General features: G+C 56.3%; 1 protein-coding gene across 1 annotated transcript; it reads right to left on the reverse strand.

Annotated features, from left to right (window-relative positions):
• Nucleotides 1-7,455: 7,455 nt before the first annotated feature.
• Nucleotides 7,456-8,984, reverse strand: LOC105705224 (histone H1.10). The gene has a single exon (XM_012435018.3). The coding sequence runs from the start codon at nucleotides 8,587-8,589 to the stop codon at nucleotides 7,945-7,947; it is 645 nt and encodes a 214-aa protein (XP_012290441.1). The 5' UTR covers nucleotides 8,590-8,984; the 3' UTR covers nucleotides 7,456-7,944.
• Nucleotides 8,985-15,776: the final 6,792 nt, after the last annotated feature.

Consider the following 15,776-nt stretch of genomic DNA (forward strand, 5'->3'; position numbering starts at 1 on the left):
CGCAAAGTTGAGTTGAGCCCACTCCCAGGTCAGGAGCAGACTCAGGGTCTCAGGGCTGTGGCCCAGCGAGGGGCTCAGAACTATTCCACAGCCCCGGCCCTGGAATACAGGCTCAGCCTCTGTCCTGGGACTCGAGCGCTCCCAACCTGGCCCCAGTCACTCGTTCAGACTAGCGCATCCCTCCAGAGAGCCACCCTCTGTCATCCTGGGCCTTTGCAGAGGCTACCCTCCTGCCCTTGTCTCTACTCACTTAGGCGACCCCTCCTCACACCGCAGGGCTCAGCACACTGGCCTCCAGAAAGCCCCACTTCCTCCCTCACCAGTGCTGACCTGCAGCCCAGGCCACTCTTCTCTGGTCCCCGCTTCACCTGGTGCTCCTCATGCTGAAGGAGCTTCATGGCTGGGGGGCCTTCCTGACGAGGCTATGGGCTTGTGGAGGGTAGGGTATGTCTGTTTCCTCTGTGTCCATTACATAATCTCAACCACATGAGGAAGGAAAAACCCTACAAGGAAAGGAAAATATTCTCTCCCTTCTCAATGGTTGAGACCAACTGTTTAGCGATGAAAGAAAAGGAATTGAGCCAGGCGCGGTGGCTCATGTCTGTAATCCCAGCACTTTGGGAGGCCGAGGCGGGTGGATCACGAGGTCAAGAGATTGAGACCATCCTGGTCAACATGGTGAAACCCCGTCTCTACTAAAAATACAAAAAATTAGCTGGGCATGGTAGCGCGTGCCTGTAATCCCAGCTACTCAGGAGGCTGAGGCAGGAGAATTGCCTGAACCCAGGAGGCGGAGGTTGCGGTGAACCGAGATCGCGCCATTGCACTCCAGCCTGGGTAACAAGAGTGAAACTCAGTCTCAAAAAAAAAAAAAAAAGAAAAGAAAAGGAATTGAATATTTTGCATATAGACATTAGGAGATCTTCAAAATCCAAAAGCTATTTTAGATTTTGAAATTACAAATGATTGAAAACCACCATGGCACGTGTAAACCTATGTAACAAACCTGCACAATCTACACATGTACCCCAGAACTTAACAGTATAATAAAAAAAAATTATAGAAAAAGAAACTACAAATGAAAATGCTGTTGAAGTGTACCAGTTTAAATAGCTAGGAAACTAAGTATCAATCTCTATAACCCATCTAGACAAAAGCACTTTTCTTTTTAAAAGAGGAAGATGTTCTGGGGACCAAAAGTGAGAAAACCTCTGTGAATGATCCTCAGCCATGACTGGCTCATGTTCAGAACTCTGAATGATCCCCAGTTGTGATTGGCCCCTGCTTTGCTCTGATGTCATGAAAAGCCTTTGTGATGGAATCACAGACAGGGTCTATACAAGGCCCTGGCTGGGTCATGGTTTTTGGTCTGATATATCCCTGGAAGCTTCTTTGGTGACCTGTGGACTAAGACCAGTTTAGCGATTGCGAGTTGTGTGTGGGGTGTGTGTGTGTGTGTGTGTGTGCGCGCGTGTGTGCGCGTGTTGTATCTGTGTTTCTGTGTGGGGGTGTTGGGTGTGGGGGGTGTTTGGGGTGGGGGTGGGTTTCTGTGTGAGGGGTGTTGGTGTGTTTTTCTAGTTAGCATTGTTAGCGTAGTTAGTATAGTCAGTAGTGTTGCTTAGTATTGTTGCTTAGTATTTTATTGTATCGTTAGCATAGTTAGAGTAGTCGTATAGTTAGTGTAGAGAGATCCCAGGCACCATGGGGCAGGGATTGGCCTGCGCCCCACCTGACCAGGGGTTGCCAAATTATGAAATGCTGGGCGTCATTGGCCGTGGTGCCTTTGGTCAGGTCAAGCTGGCCCAGCACTTGCTGACTGGGATGCAGGTGGCCGTGAAAATCATCCGGAAAACTGGCTCCTGCGTCATGATTAGCCAGAGAGAGATGAGAATTTTGAAGTGTGTGCACCACCCCAATATAATACAGTTATATGAAGTTATCAACACCACAGATGTGTGCCATTTCATAATGGAGTACGCGTCAGGAGGAAACCTGCACAAGTGGCTGTCCCGCAAGCTCGTCACAGAGAAGGAGGCCAGGGCTATGTTCCAGCAGATGCTGTCGGCGATGCAGTACGGCCATAGAAAACGCATAGCACATAGTGACCTGAAGCCGGCAAACATCCTGTTGGACGGTGAAGGAAATGTAAAAATTGCAGACTTTGGCTCAGCAATAACTTACGATGAGGGGCAGAAGCTGACAACATGTTGTGGCACCTCCTTCTACATGGCCCCAGAAGTCATCCTGGGCCACGGCTACCAATGCCCCGCCATGGATGTTTGGAGCCTAGGCGTCACTTTGTACCAGATGGTGTGCAAGTCTCTGCCCTTCCTCTCAGTGAGTCCTATGGGCCTCCAAGAAAAAATTAAATCTGGAAAGTACACGTGCCCATCCTCCTTCTCAGAAGGCCTTAAAAGCCTAATGAAAAAGCTGCTGACACCAGACCCCAGGGAGCGGCCCACAGTCGAGGAAATAATGAGGGACCCGTGGGTAAATGACGGCCAGGGGTTGCCTCTGACAACCTATGAAGAGCAAATCCCGAACCACCCGAACCCTGAAACGACCCAGCTCTTGGTGGCCATGGGATTCCAGGCTGAGAGCGTCTCCAAGGCAATTGAAGAAAACTTATTCAATTATCCCATGGCCACCTACCTTATTTTAGATAGGAAAAAAAGGCAATCCACTAACACACTACAGTCCCTTGCTCCTGGGGATCATACCTGTTCTCCATCCACTCAAGTTTCCAGTTCACCTGTCGGCCTGCAGAGGAAGTCAGAGAGTTTTAATCCAGACCCCCAGCATGCCCCTGTGGCCTCCCCGACCATCGACAGCACCATCAGCAATTGTGGAGATTTACAAACCTTGGCGCAGCAAGCCCTCCAGCGTGACCCCGTGGCCTCCTCCACTGGGAGCCCCATCGACGGTGGTGGAGATTTACAAACCTTGGCGCAGCAAGCCCTCCAGCGTGACCTCGTGGCCGCAGCCTCCATCCAGTGCTCCAAGGGCAGTGAAGATTCAGAAACTTTGGCTCAACAAGCCCTCCAGCATGACCTCATGGCCGCCTCCTCCACCCAGAGCACCACCCAGAGAACCCTGGCTCAACAATCATCACAGGAAGCCAGCGTCCTCCAAGCTAGGCAGCCCGAGGCTGTGTTGGCCCAGCCAACAAGAAGCCGGGGCTGCCTCAGGGCTGTCAGAAGATGCATTTCAATACTAATGAGATGCTTCTGCCTGTGCCCACCCAAGAGAAGAAGCCGCTCAACATAGTTGGGCGGCTGATAAAATCAGGTAGGTGGGGCGGTGAAGCCGCACTTCTTGCATTTTACTATATTTATTCTGTCTTTATTAGTATTGTTTTAATTGGGAAATCATGCTTGCACATTCATGGGGTGCAGTGTGAGGATTAGATAGATGTGTGCACCGTGGAATGAGGAAATCCCACTACTCAGCATCTCCACCACCTCAGAGAGAGCAATTTCACGTGATGACCCGGAAGTGTTGATCTAAACAAGTGGACCCCATTGTAGTAGCCAGTAGATGGATGGTGACCCGGGGCCAGAGAGTGGCAGAGGGAGGGAATGGGGGGGTGTCGGTCAAAGGACCAAAGTCTAGACAGGAGGAAGAGGTTTTGGCTCTAGTGCACAGCAGGGTGACCAGAGTCATTAAGAACTTATTTTATTTTTCAAAACATGTCCATGTCAAATGTCTCTGCATTTAGATTGGAGAGGATGAAGGCCCTGAGGTCCAGGAACATTGAAACCTGACAGCGGATGCCAACGGCTGCGGGGAGGAGTCGGGTGAGACGCCCATGTTGGAGCAACATCGGAGCCTGCAGCACTTCTCCCCTGCCCTATTTTATCTTTTTTAATAAAGATAGTTTCTGATAAATGACCATTTCTTGCTCTTGCAAATCTTATAGTAGCATTGGAAAGGTGGTAGGTGGGTTACAGACACTCTAAGGCTACACACCCTGGAATGGGGCCTTTGCAGTCTGCAGAGGTGTCCTGGGGCCAGGGAGAAGGCAGATTGGGGGACCCAGAAGGCATACATGAGATGTTGAGGAGGCTCACAGGGAGGACGCAACATCACAAGCAGAGTAGCCCTGGTGATAGGTAGGATGCTAACCACAGGGGGATACAAGGGATTGGGGGTGCAGAGGCTGGAGATCCTGGCCAGAGGCAGTGTGATCAGACTCTGCCTAGTTAGCAGATGAGTGATTTTTAAGTCTTTCTTAGCACCATTTACATATGAGGAAACTGAGACTTAGGGAGAACAGTCTTGCCTCAGTCCCAAAGATCATAGTGGAGATAGGCCCACTATGGTAGCATCTAGCACAGGCCTGCTCCCACCTGCCCCCTCCTGATATTTAACACTAATCCACACTAGCCTGCAGAGGAGAGCTCAAGCCCGGGCTGTCTTACACACAAGTCCTTTGCCTCCTTGCGCTGCTGGGGTTACCTCCTCTAGAAAGCCCTCCTCCTTAGCCTCACAGTGTCAAGTACCTTCAGTGTTCAACTGGAAGTGAGGCTCCTTGAAGCCAAGTCCAGGAGACACAGTAAGTAAAAGGTGGATCCTGGACTCCCCAGGCCCCTGTAGGAGCTGAGCATCAGGGCAGAAAAATAAAGTCTTTGGAGCTTCATAGAGCAGGTCTGAATCCTGACCTGGCTACTTGCTGGCTGTGTGGCCTCCTACAGTCTTAGCAACTGCATCAGTAAAACTGGCTCTTGAACACCCTTTTTCAAGATTGGAGTTATTTTGAGGTTGAGATCAGGCCTGTGAGTCCTCAAAGCACCAGACAGTGAATACTCAGCTGTGGTTGGTTGTGGTCAAATGGCTTCAACTTAGGGCACCTCTCAGGGACGTGGGACCTACTCACAGAGGTTCCATAAAGTCAGAAAGCCACCCAGCTGAAGGGGCCAAGTGACCAAGCTGGGAAAAAGGGAGGGGAGGGGCCTGTGGGCAGAGAATGGGACACTAGAAGGGTAGTTCAGAGGAAGAGCAATCTGAAAGGGTAAGGTCTAGGATGGGCATGTGGGAAGGCTAAGGTGAGCCAAAGGAGTGAAAGACCAGGACGCAAGCAACAGAAACCCCACTCAAACTAATGTACGCAAAAAGTAATGTACAGACTCACAGAATATTCACGACTATCCAAGCTTCAGGCATGGCTCAATCCAGAAGCTCCGTTAATGTCATTAAGCATCTGTCCATTTTCTGGCTCCAACTTTCTCTGTCTTGGCTCATTATTCAGGGGCGCTCTCCCTGTATGTTGACAAAGATAGTCACTGGCAACTCTGGACCCATGTCCCTAACATTTAGTGATCCCAGCGAAAGAGCACCTATTTCTTAGCAGTTCCAGGAAAAGTCCCAGGATTGACTTGCATTGAACCCACTGGCTCAAGAACCCATTTCTGACCTAATCACTGTGGCTAAGTGAACAACTGACTGAACACTTATTGGCCAGGTCTTGAGTCATGTGACCACTTGAGTCCCCAAGGGAAGCTCACAATATCAGCAAAATAGAAGGCCCGTCCCACTGAGGGATGGTCTTAAGTGCCCCTGGAGGAGGGTGCAAGTCTCCGGGTGGGGAAGACAGCAAGCTGGGGCCCATGCCAAGGAATGCAGAGCAGGTGACAGGAGGCAGGGGTGGGAGGCAGCACCAGAGGAGGAAGCCACTAGTGGAGGCAGGTGGTATGAACAGCAAAGGGTAGATGGAAAGGCAATGAGGAATAAGGACAGCCCAAAGGGCACTTTGGGGCACTGGATTTAGCTGGCCAACAGCGTCATCTCTTTAGAATCCTGGGTGTGCCAAAGCCTCTCCTGGACCCTAGCTGCTGGTGGCCTATTGACTGGCCCTGCAAGCAGCATGGGACAGGCCTGGGCTGGCACTTGGACATCATGGGATGACTTCAAAGGACAGATGGTTAGCAAGATGGAGGCCTTGATTAGGGAGGGAGGTTCAGGGAGGGATAAAACTCAGTAGTCATGGAGCACTTGTAACAGGCAGGCAGGAAGGAGGAGCGTCCACAGAGGACAGACGTCTGAGGCCTTGGTGCCCATGGTCCCTGTTGCAGCCCTTCCCAGCCCTCTCTGAACCCCAGAACCACCTGAGGAGCTGGTCAGAAGGCTGATTCCCAGGCCCAGCTCCAGAGATTCAGATTTGGACAACTCCTAGTTGGACATGAGCTGGCAGCAGGGGTGGAGCCGCCGGCCTAGGCCTACCTGACTCCCAGGTGCTCACGGGCCCCCAGATCCCCAACAGCCACAGCCGTCTGTTTTTTTATGATGGTGCCTCTGCCCTCATCATTCACTGTTTCCACACTAGCCAGGAAGATTGGGCAGGGTAGGCACCTGGGCTGGTTTTGTCCACTACTGTGTCCTCAGCGCTTGGCCCAGGACAGGGCAGGTAGAACTCCCACTGGCACCTGGCTCTGCAGTTCAGTGAGGCAGGAAACAGCTGGGGAGCCCCCAAGGGGTTATGAAGACTTGCAGAGGGAGTGGAGTGGCCACTCAACCAGGTGGCAGAGAGGTCTGCCAGGCCCAGATCAGGCTACTTCTGGGGCTCCTCTCCAGCAATGCTCTCTCCCCTCCAGTCTATTGCCAGGAGGCCCTGCCCCCACCTGTAGTTTCTGGAGTATCTTACATAGGCAGTAAAACGAGCTCTCCTGCATTCTCAACCCAGCCCAGGCTCACTCACGTTTAAGACTATGTACCCACTGTTTTAGAAACTTCCCCGTTTTTCCACTGCCCCCAGAAGGCTGTTTTGCAGTTGTCCATTCTTAAAGACATGTTAGAATAGACCTTGGCCTACTACCCAACTGAACAGACAACTATTCCATATGCTGGACACCAGGGTGTCCCAGGGCTGGGGATCCTTCTGCTCCCAATTTTCCCAGGAATCCTTTGGGTTCCGTCTGTACTCTAGATTAACCAATAGGCTCAGAGGGCAAATACCCTTCTGAGACACTTTGGGTTGTGCTCGCGTGAGGTGAATGCTTGGGAACTCCACTGTTTCTGGCCACCACACCTGTCCCCGTCACATCTCGCCCTCTCACTGTAGTCAGAAAAACTAAGCTCTGTAAAGGGCCAGTTTGGTGGGACTTTGTAATACCTCCCTTGCTGGAAGCCAAGCTGAGCTCCTCTGCATGGCCCTGACCATTAACCATGAAAACCCATTAGCCCCCACTCTTCCCGCGCTCCCCCCCACCCCGCAATGGCCGATGGGCCAGTGTGGGGGCAAACAGGCCTATCCCTCCCAAGGGACCGAACTTGTCTACCTCCCTGCCCCAGGTTACCCTAAGTTGGTTACAGGCCAGCAATTCCCCTCTTGCTTAAGGCCCCTGGCTCTAGGCTTAACCCTGGTCAACAGATTGGGGTATTATGATCCGAGGGGTCCCCCCATCCAACCCTGCATGTGGGAGGCACACATCCACAGTCCACTCAGATTAAACGAGAGGTTGAAAGGTTTAAACGCTTTATTGTGCCCAAAAAAGGCCCATGGAATGAAGGGAAGCGCCGCGCAGCCCTGAGCCCGGAGCGATTGTTTGTCGCGCACCCAAAGGCAGAGAGGGTGGGGAAGCCAGGAAGGGATGCGCGGCCGCCGCGTGCGCCTGGGCCCGGCCAACCAGCGGCCCCCGCCCGGGTGGGCAGGCGCGGCCTCGGATATTGGCGCCTAGGGCCGGTAACCATGACGACGGCCGTTGCCAAGGCCGAGAGCCAATAGAGGCGTCGCCAGGGCTGTTTCAAAAACCTAAAGCAAACAACGAAAAACGCTGCTACATCGTTGGGGGAGGGGAAGGACAGAGAGGACTCGGGACCCCTCCCTGCGGCTGAGACAGGCCCCGCGGCCCCAGCCGGGGCAAGCCTTACAAAAATCTATGTCACTTGGGGTAGAAAAACAAAAACACCAAAAAGCCCACGCCGGCCATTCGGACCTGGCCGGCGCGCTCACTTGCGGCCCTTGGGCACTTTGGGGACGCTGGGCTTGGCCGCCTTCTTCACCTTCTTGCCCCCGGCGGCCGCCGTCTTCTTAGCCTTGCCGCCTTTGTCCTTCTTGGTGGTAGCGCCCTTGTTGTGCGAGCGCTGTTCCGGCTTCTGGCCCCTGGCGGGCTTCTTCTCTGCGCTGCGCCGGGAACTGGCCGCGCCCGGGGCCGCCTTCTTTGCTTTGTGCGCTGCAGGCACGGGGGCGGTGGCGGCCGCCTGGGCTCCGCGCCGCTCTCCGCCGCCCTCCAGCTTCTTGCGGTTGAGCTTGAATGAACCGTTGGCGCCGGTGCCCTTCACCTGCAGAAGCGTGTCGTTCTGCACCAGCGCCTTGATGGAGTACTTGAGGTAAGTGCGCCCGTTCTGCTGGTCGAACCACGGCACCTTCTTGGCCTCGGTGTAGATCTTGGCCAGCGACGAGCCGTTGCGCTCGCCCAGCCTGCGAATGGTCTCCACCACCAGCTGGCTGTACTTGCCCGGCTGGTTCTTCTTCTTGCTGTTCTTCCTTTTCTTAGATGGGGAGAGCGCCGCCGAGCCGCCCGCCTTGGTCACCTTCTTGGCCATCCCCTCGGCGGTCGTCACCGGCAGGGCCTCCTCGAGCTCCACGGACATGGTAGCAAGCGGGTTGGTGGAGGGCGGCGCGCGGAAGCCAGGAGGCCGCGCCGGGAAGAGGAAGGCGAGGGGCCGAGGGGGTGCAGGGGGGCTGGGGGCGCGCGGCGGCTCCAGGCGGGAGCGGCCGCGGCCGGGCCTGGGGCCGGGCGGCAGGGCTGGGGTGGGGGCCGGACCGGGCCGGAGCGAGGGTTGGGAGGCCCGGAGCCGGGGTCGGGTTAGGGGACCGAGTTGGGGTCGGAGACCGAGTCCGAGCTAGCGGCTGGAGTTGGGGACGCAGACCTAGGCCGAGCCGGAGAGAAGAGGAATCCCGCCGAACGCGCCTGGCCGCCTCTGCTTCCACTGGCGCCTCTGGAGCTCGGTGAGCGTGCGCGCTGCGCTCTGGCGAGGAGGGCGATTCTCTCGGCTTTTTATAGGTTCATGGCGGACCACGTTGAGAACAACAACAGCCTGGTCCGGGGCCAGCGCCAACTTGTGCTTCTTGGAGCCCCTTCTCTGGCCGCTGGCTGCTCGGACCGCACCTCTCCAGCGCCACTGCGCCCGCAGTGGGGCGCCCCAGACGGGGCCTGAGCTCCCAACGCAGTGGAGAGGCGGCTTGCGTCCTGGAAGGGCTCAGCAAAGGCGAACGGAGAGGTGCACCCTAGGCTGCGGGAGCGCGAGAGGAGGGGGGCACCTCGTTTGGAGGCCAATAGCGCGGGCCCCAGAGGAGGACCCACGGCCAGGAGCTTGGCGGCCGGCAGCCCAGACAATGCCACGGGCACCCGAGCTCTGGCCCGGCCTGGGGGGCTCCAGGCCTGCCCGCAAGAGGAGCTTTAATTTGTCCAAACTAACACAGGGCGCGCCCTCACGTGGTCGGCTGGGGCAACGTGAACTGCGCTGGGACTTCCTTGGGGGTTTTCCGTCCCATCCAAAGGGTATGGCGGATGGGAGGCACCCTCCAGCTGCACCCATGGGGTCTGGTTGTGCCTCTGGGGGCCTGGGCGCAACCCGGAGAATGGAGGATGACCGCAGGGCCTCTCTGGGAACACAGCCTCGCCGCTCCCCCCACCCAGTCGCCGCTGCTGTTCCCAGGGCCTCATTTTGTGATGCACAAGTAGCTGCTGCAGGTCCCCCCAAAGCCGAATAGGGGCTCCAGGGTGGGACAGGGTGGACGGGGGTGAGGCTGTGACACCCGAAGGAGTTCCTGTGAGAGGATGGGGAAGGGATTCGCTCTTAGTTCCTGGGCGCACCCCTCCCCCTCTCCCGTGAGCAGGGAAATGCTGGCGGGAACACAGCAAATGAGACCGGGTCCTGGAGAGTGGTCCCGGGCCCCACCCTCCCCGAGGGGCTTGTGCAAGCCTGGTGTCCCAAGCTCTGCTGACTCTAGTATTGGGGGTGCAGAGGAGGCACAGGACAGTTTTTGTTGAAGCCAGTGCAGTCTCCACTTGGGAAGCTGAGACCAGAGTGAGATGCTCCGGTATGAAAGGGGATCCATTTGGGGGTAGGTGATGTAGGGCACAGGAGTGGGGCTTGGGCTGGGGAGTGGCAGGGGTGCAGGCAGGAAACAGTCCCCTGAGGCCCAGCATAGGAAAGCGATGGAGGTGTAAGTGGGGTGGGGACAGGACGCTGGTGAATTGTGGTTTCCAGAGGGAGGAACAGGCACATTTACAGGTGGACAGAGCAAGAGGCCCTGACAAGGGGGTGGGTAGGTGCATTTGTGGCCATGGGTCCAAGCAGGCTTCTCTGGGTGAGAGCTGGCAGTGCCTCCCCTTTTTTCCAGCTCACCCCTTTCACACACACACCCCATTTTGTTACCCTGACAAGGGAATAAGCCCTAGAGAGGAAAAAATAAGCCCTAGAGGAGGAAACAGTGAGCCTGGATGGGTTTTTGAGGGGAAGGCTGGCAGGGGCATGGAGCCAGGAAACAGCCTTTGCCTCCAGAGCACTGGGTACCCCTAGAAAAGTGAGAAGAGAGATTGCAGCCCAGGTCCCTGCAGAGGAGGATGGACTCCTTTCCCAGGAAGGACCAGATGAGTGGACTGTCTCCAGGGCACAGGACAACCTTGAGGGCCTGAGGCCTCCATCTATTTGAGGATGGACCATGTGAACTTCCTGACAGAGAACCCGGATGGGTTTCTGAAAACACCTCCCAGAGCCTGCAGAGACCGCACAGCTGTTTCCAGGCTAGGCTGCATGGAGGACATGAGAGGAACAGCCAGCTGTGGGTGCCACACCACTGATTAGGGTGCCCAGGAGCAGGGGCTCTCTGAGGATTTGCAGAAGGGACTCTGGGGAGAGGAATGTGGTGGCCACAGCTGGAGTGACTGTGGTGCACAGAGATGGGATGGGAGCAGGAAACCCAGAAGAACTGGCTCCAGAACCAGGTAGAGGGGAGGCAGCCTGGCAGTGGCCCAGAGGGGGTGATATGGTTTGGATCTGTGTTCCCAGCCACATTTCAGGTTCAGTTTTAATCCTCAGTACTGGAGGTGGGTCCTGGTGGGAGAAGATCGCATCATGGGGGCGGATTCTAATGGTTTAGCACCATCCCCTTGGTGCCGTCCTCATGATAGTGAGTTATCATGAGATCTGGTTGTTTGAAAGCGTGTTGCACCTCCCCCAACTCCCTCTCTTGGTCCTGCCCCTGCCATGTAGGACACCTGCTCCACTTACCTTCTGCCATGAGTAAAAGCTCCCCGAGGCCTCCCAAGAAGCAGATGCCCCGTGCTTCCTGTACAGCCTGCAGAACCGTGAGCCAATTAAACCGCTTTTCTTTATAAATCACCCAGTCTCAGGTATTTCTGTATAGCCTTGTGAGAATGGACTAATACAAGGGGCTCGAGCTTGGGTCTTCTGGAAAGTCAAAGGGCGAGCAGAAGCGATGCCCCTGAAGGAGCCCAAGCCACAGGTAACAGGGCCATTGCTCAGCCTTTTGTGCAGCCACTGCGGGGAGAGGAGTTTGCTGGAGGTGCCACTCTGGAGCTGGCTGCATCCGCAGGCTGGGCCAGGGACACTCCTGGGTCATCTGTGCTGGGGGAAGGGAGGATGCTCTAGTGGAGACAGAGGAACAGGGTCAGGGAGGAAGGCAGCACCCAGGTGTGGCCTCCTTCGTGAAATCTGAGGAGAGGAGATGTGGGAGAGGAGGCCTGGGCATCACAGCCAGCACAGCCACTCACAAAGTAGAGCCACAGTCCAGGAGGCTGAGGAGAGTGACCAGGCTCCTGGCCATCATGCCCTCGAAGACCAGGCTGGAACCGCAGGGGAGAAGAAGTCAGCACAGGGCTGGAGCCCTGCAGGCGGGGCAGTGCTGTCCAGGCCCTGGAGGAGGACATGGAGGATGAGCTCAGACCCCAAGCCAGCCTCGGGCACACGGGCTGGGGCTGGCTTCTTGGCCTGTCAGTGGAGGGGAGGCTTTTGCCAAGAGGGAGGCCGCCTGTGGCCCAGGGCTCAGGAAGACTAATCCTAGACTTTGGGAGCTGGCAGGGACCAAGTGGGATCTTCCACTTGCCCTCATGATATGGAGGAGGCAACTGAGGCCTGGGGAGGGGGTTAGCCAGGAGAAGACCAGGACTCAGGCTGAGGTCTTGCAGCCTTCAGGGTGCCTCTCACCCCCCATGCTCCTGCTCACCCCTTCTGCATCACCCACCAAGGAAACCATAGGTGGGGAAGGCCCCAGATCCTCAACCAAAAAACAAACGGCCAAATATGAGAAAAGGAGCTTCTGGAAGTGGCCAGGGCCTAGCAGAGACCAGGGCAAGACCATGTGCCCAGCACCTGAGTTGCCCCTTCCCTGGGCCTGGCCAGTCTGGAGGAGGCTCTGGCCGGTGAGCAGTGGGTTTTGAGGGGCAGAATCTGGAAGGGGCTCTGTGGCTGCTGGGCTCTCTCCCTCCTCCCTCTCTCAGGATCATTCAGTCCTGGGGCTGCAAACACCACCAGTACACTGATGACGCAGGTCCTTTCTCCAGCCTGAGGTTGGCCTCTCTCCCTTGCAGACCTCTGCATCCCGTTCCTCCTGCCACGCCCACCTGGAGTCTGGGTGTGGACAACACAGACACAGCTCCTCCCAAACCTTCGCCAGTGATTCTGCCCAGAGGCGAGACTGCTCCTGATTTCCCGACTCTCATCCAACCTATGGCTTCCCACCCGTCCACCCCAGAACTGGTCCCACAGCGGCCCAGTCCCCACCTCTCCATCCTTTCCCCCTGGCCTCCAGTTCTCTCCGCACAGCCCCAACACTGAAGTCTGAGTGGTGGGTCTTGCCTCTGCCAAAAGGTCTCCAATGCCTTCTCACCTGATGTAGCGTAGTCTCCCGGCACCTTTGCCACTAGCCCCTACCAGGGCTCTGACCACATCTGCCCTGCTCATCGCTCAGCCCCACTGGCTGTTTTGCTGACCACAAGTCCTCATGACTAGGGACTTGATATGGTGGCCCCTGGTGGCTCCTGCCCTGACCGGCCTCCCTAGATCCCTCCCTAGGGCTCCTCCCAGAGCACCCTGCCTGCCTGGCTCACAGCCCCTGCCATCTAGTGTGTCCATTGAGTCTCCGGCTGCGAGCTAAGTGCAGGACGTGGGGCGGCCATGCTCCCAGCTGCACCAAGGCAGGGTGGACGCAACGTGCTCCCGACACAGACACACGTGCAGCAGCAACGGAGGAGGGGGAGGACAGGGGTCAGGCACTCCTGTCTGGGCCTGAACCTGGCTCTTCCCCACCACCACTGCCCAGCCTCAGTCTTCCAGTTTGTATAAAGGGGCTGGATGTGTGGAGTGTGAATGATTCAGCTCAACAGTCTGATTCTGGGCCTCCAGACACACACCATTCACACTCACAGTTCACACACTCAGAAACCTACTCACTCACACTCAGATTTACCTTCACACATGCACATTTCCCCATCTGTTTGACACCCCTTTCCAGAACCAGAAAGCGTTCTGAGCTCGGCCTCCGTCACATAGGGTTCCAGGTGTTTCTGGGGCTCAGCAGGGAGAAAGCCAGGATGTGCTCCCTGACCCTCTGTAGGGCAGGTGGAGAATGGATTCTCAGTCTCTGAGGTCGCCCCCTCCAGCTTGGGAGATGGAGGTGGGTGGGTGGCTGGCAGAGGCCTCCTCCCTATCCCCCTCTCCTGGAGCCCTGCCACCCACCTGCTGGCCCCACTCCACCCACCTGCAGGCCCCACACCACCCACCTGCAGGCCCCACTCCACCCACCTGCAGGCCCCACACCACCCACCTGCAGGCCCCACTCCACCCACCTGCAGGCCCCACACCACCCACCTGCAGGCCCCACTCCACCCACCTGCAGGCCCCACACCACCCACCTGCAGGCCCCACTCCACCCACCTGCAGGCCCCACACCACCCACCTTCAGGCCCCACTCCACCCACCTGCAAGCTCCACACCACCCAGCTGAAGACCCCACACCACCCACCTGCAAGCCCCACAACTCTGGCCCTTGCCTCCTCTGTGGAGAGGGACCTGCTGCTGAGGAGCAGAGGCCTGATGCCACCTTCAGCCCTAAGTCCTGAACTGACCTCGCCAGGACCAACCCTGGACTCATCCAGCTCTATCTATCTGAACAAGGCTCCTTCAAACTGATTCTCGTCCTCAGTGGGTCTACACTCAGAATCCACAGCAGCTCTGTCCTCAACGCACAGCCGGTCTGTGCTCTGAACCCTCAGGAGGTCTACGCTCTGAACCCTCGGCAGGTCTATGCTCTGAACCCTCGGCAGGTCTATGCTCTGAACCCTCAGCAGGTCTACGCTCTGAACCCTCGGCAGGTCTACCTGAAGCCAAGTTTAGATATTAACCAGGAAAGCCAGCGGTCCAGTCTCCAGAGGATCCACCTCCCCTGTCCTGCAGGAGGGCTGCAGGAAAATGTTAAACAATTCAACCTAACAAACATTTACCTGATGCCAGCTGGGCAAAGTCCAGTGTCAGACACAAGAGTCCAGAAGAATGAATTGATCCCAGTTCTGTCCTCCGAGTGCTGACCTTGACAAGTCACAGTAGAAAATGTCCGGCACCCCAGGGTCAGTGAAGGGGCCACTGAAGAGCTGAGGAACATCGAAGGGAGGAACAAGTCCCACCTTGGGCAGCCAAGGAGGACTCCCTGGAGGAGGGCACACCTGAGAGGCAATGCCAGAGGAAGCATGGCTTCTGAAAGCAGAGTTCAGGAGGGGAAGGTGCCCCAGGCAGAAGAGACGGCATAAGGAAAGGTGAGGCAGGGACATCTTGGAGACCCTGAGCTAGTCCAGTTCTGCTCATGCAAGAGGCATGAGTGGGCCAGGAAATAGCTGTGAGAACACTGACTGGAGGCAGGCACTCTGCAGGCGGCTTCTGGCCAAAAAAGCAGATCCCAGCCACTTGGGGAGGGCCCCCAATGTCCAGGAATATGCAGCAGCAGGAGACAGGCCGTGCGTCCAGGCGGAAAAGAGCTCAGGCAACAGTCAGACATCCTGGATCCCAGCCCCTGCTCGGCACCCATGAGCTGTGTGACCGTGGGCAAGTTACTGAAGCCGAACTTCAGCTTCCTCGTCTATACAGTGGCCATCAGACCATTTATAAGCACAATAAGACACTGTACTTACTAAGAGGACAACACACTGCCTGGCACCCATGGGCAGCCAGGGTGCCACTGTTTGTTGAGCAATTATCTTTCCGGACATTCATCAGTCTGGATAAGGCACATCATTTCTGGGACTGCCAGACACTCAAAGCTTCCAAGGGTCAAGTTCATCTTCACGGTGAAGACTCTGACCAGAAGAGAGGTCGCAGACTCAGAAAAAAGGCAAAAGGATGATGAAAATACTCATCAAAGTATTTCGGGGCGAGGAGGACCACATAGAAAGCATTGCGCCCTCATGGTGGGCGAGGAAGGAAGTTAACTATTTCCTTGCTGCAAAGGTGGGCCCTTGACATGGGCTGTTGGTGAATGACCCAGTCTGTGGAGACCAGATAATGTTCTACTCTGGAACTGGCTGCAGGGGCCATCAACCCTTCAGGAGTTGAGGGGAGTGTGAGAGGAAACTATCCAGGGGTGCCAGGATGTCCTGGCATAACAGTGGTCACAGAAGGCCCAGAGCAGGCACCTCCCCAAGCCCAACATCCCCACAACCTGCCTGGGGAGAACGGACACACACTTAGGAAAGAAGTGACTTTAAAGGGGCTTAACTAGAACCATAGGATGAACCATAGCAAGTGCTGGCCAAGACGTGGAG

Source organism: Aotus nancymaae, unplaced genomic scaffold (assembly GCF_030222135.1).
Source record: "Aotus nancymaae isolate 86718 unplaced genomic scaffold, 86718_ANA_hifiasm-v0.15.2.pri h1tg000046l, whole genome shotgun sequence".
Taxonomy (NCBI): Eukaryota; Metazoa; Chordata; class Mammalia; order Primates; family Aotidae; genus Aotus; species Aotus nancymaae.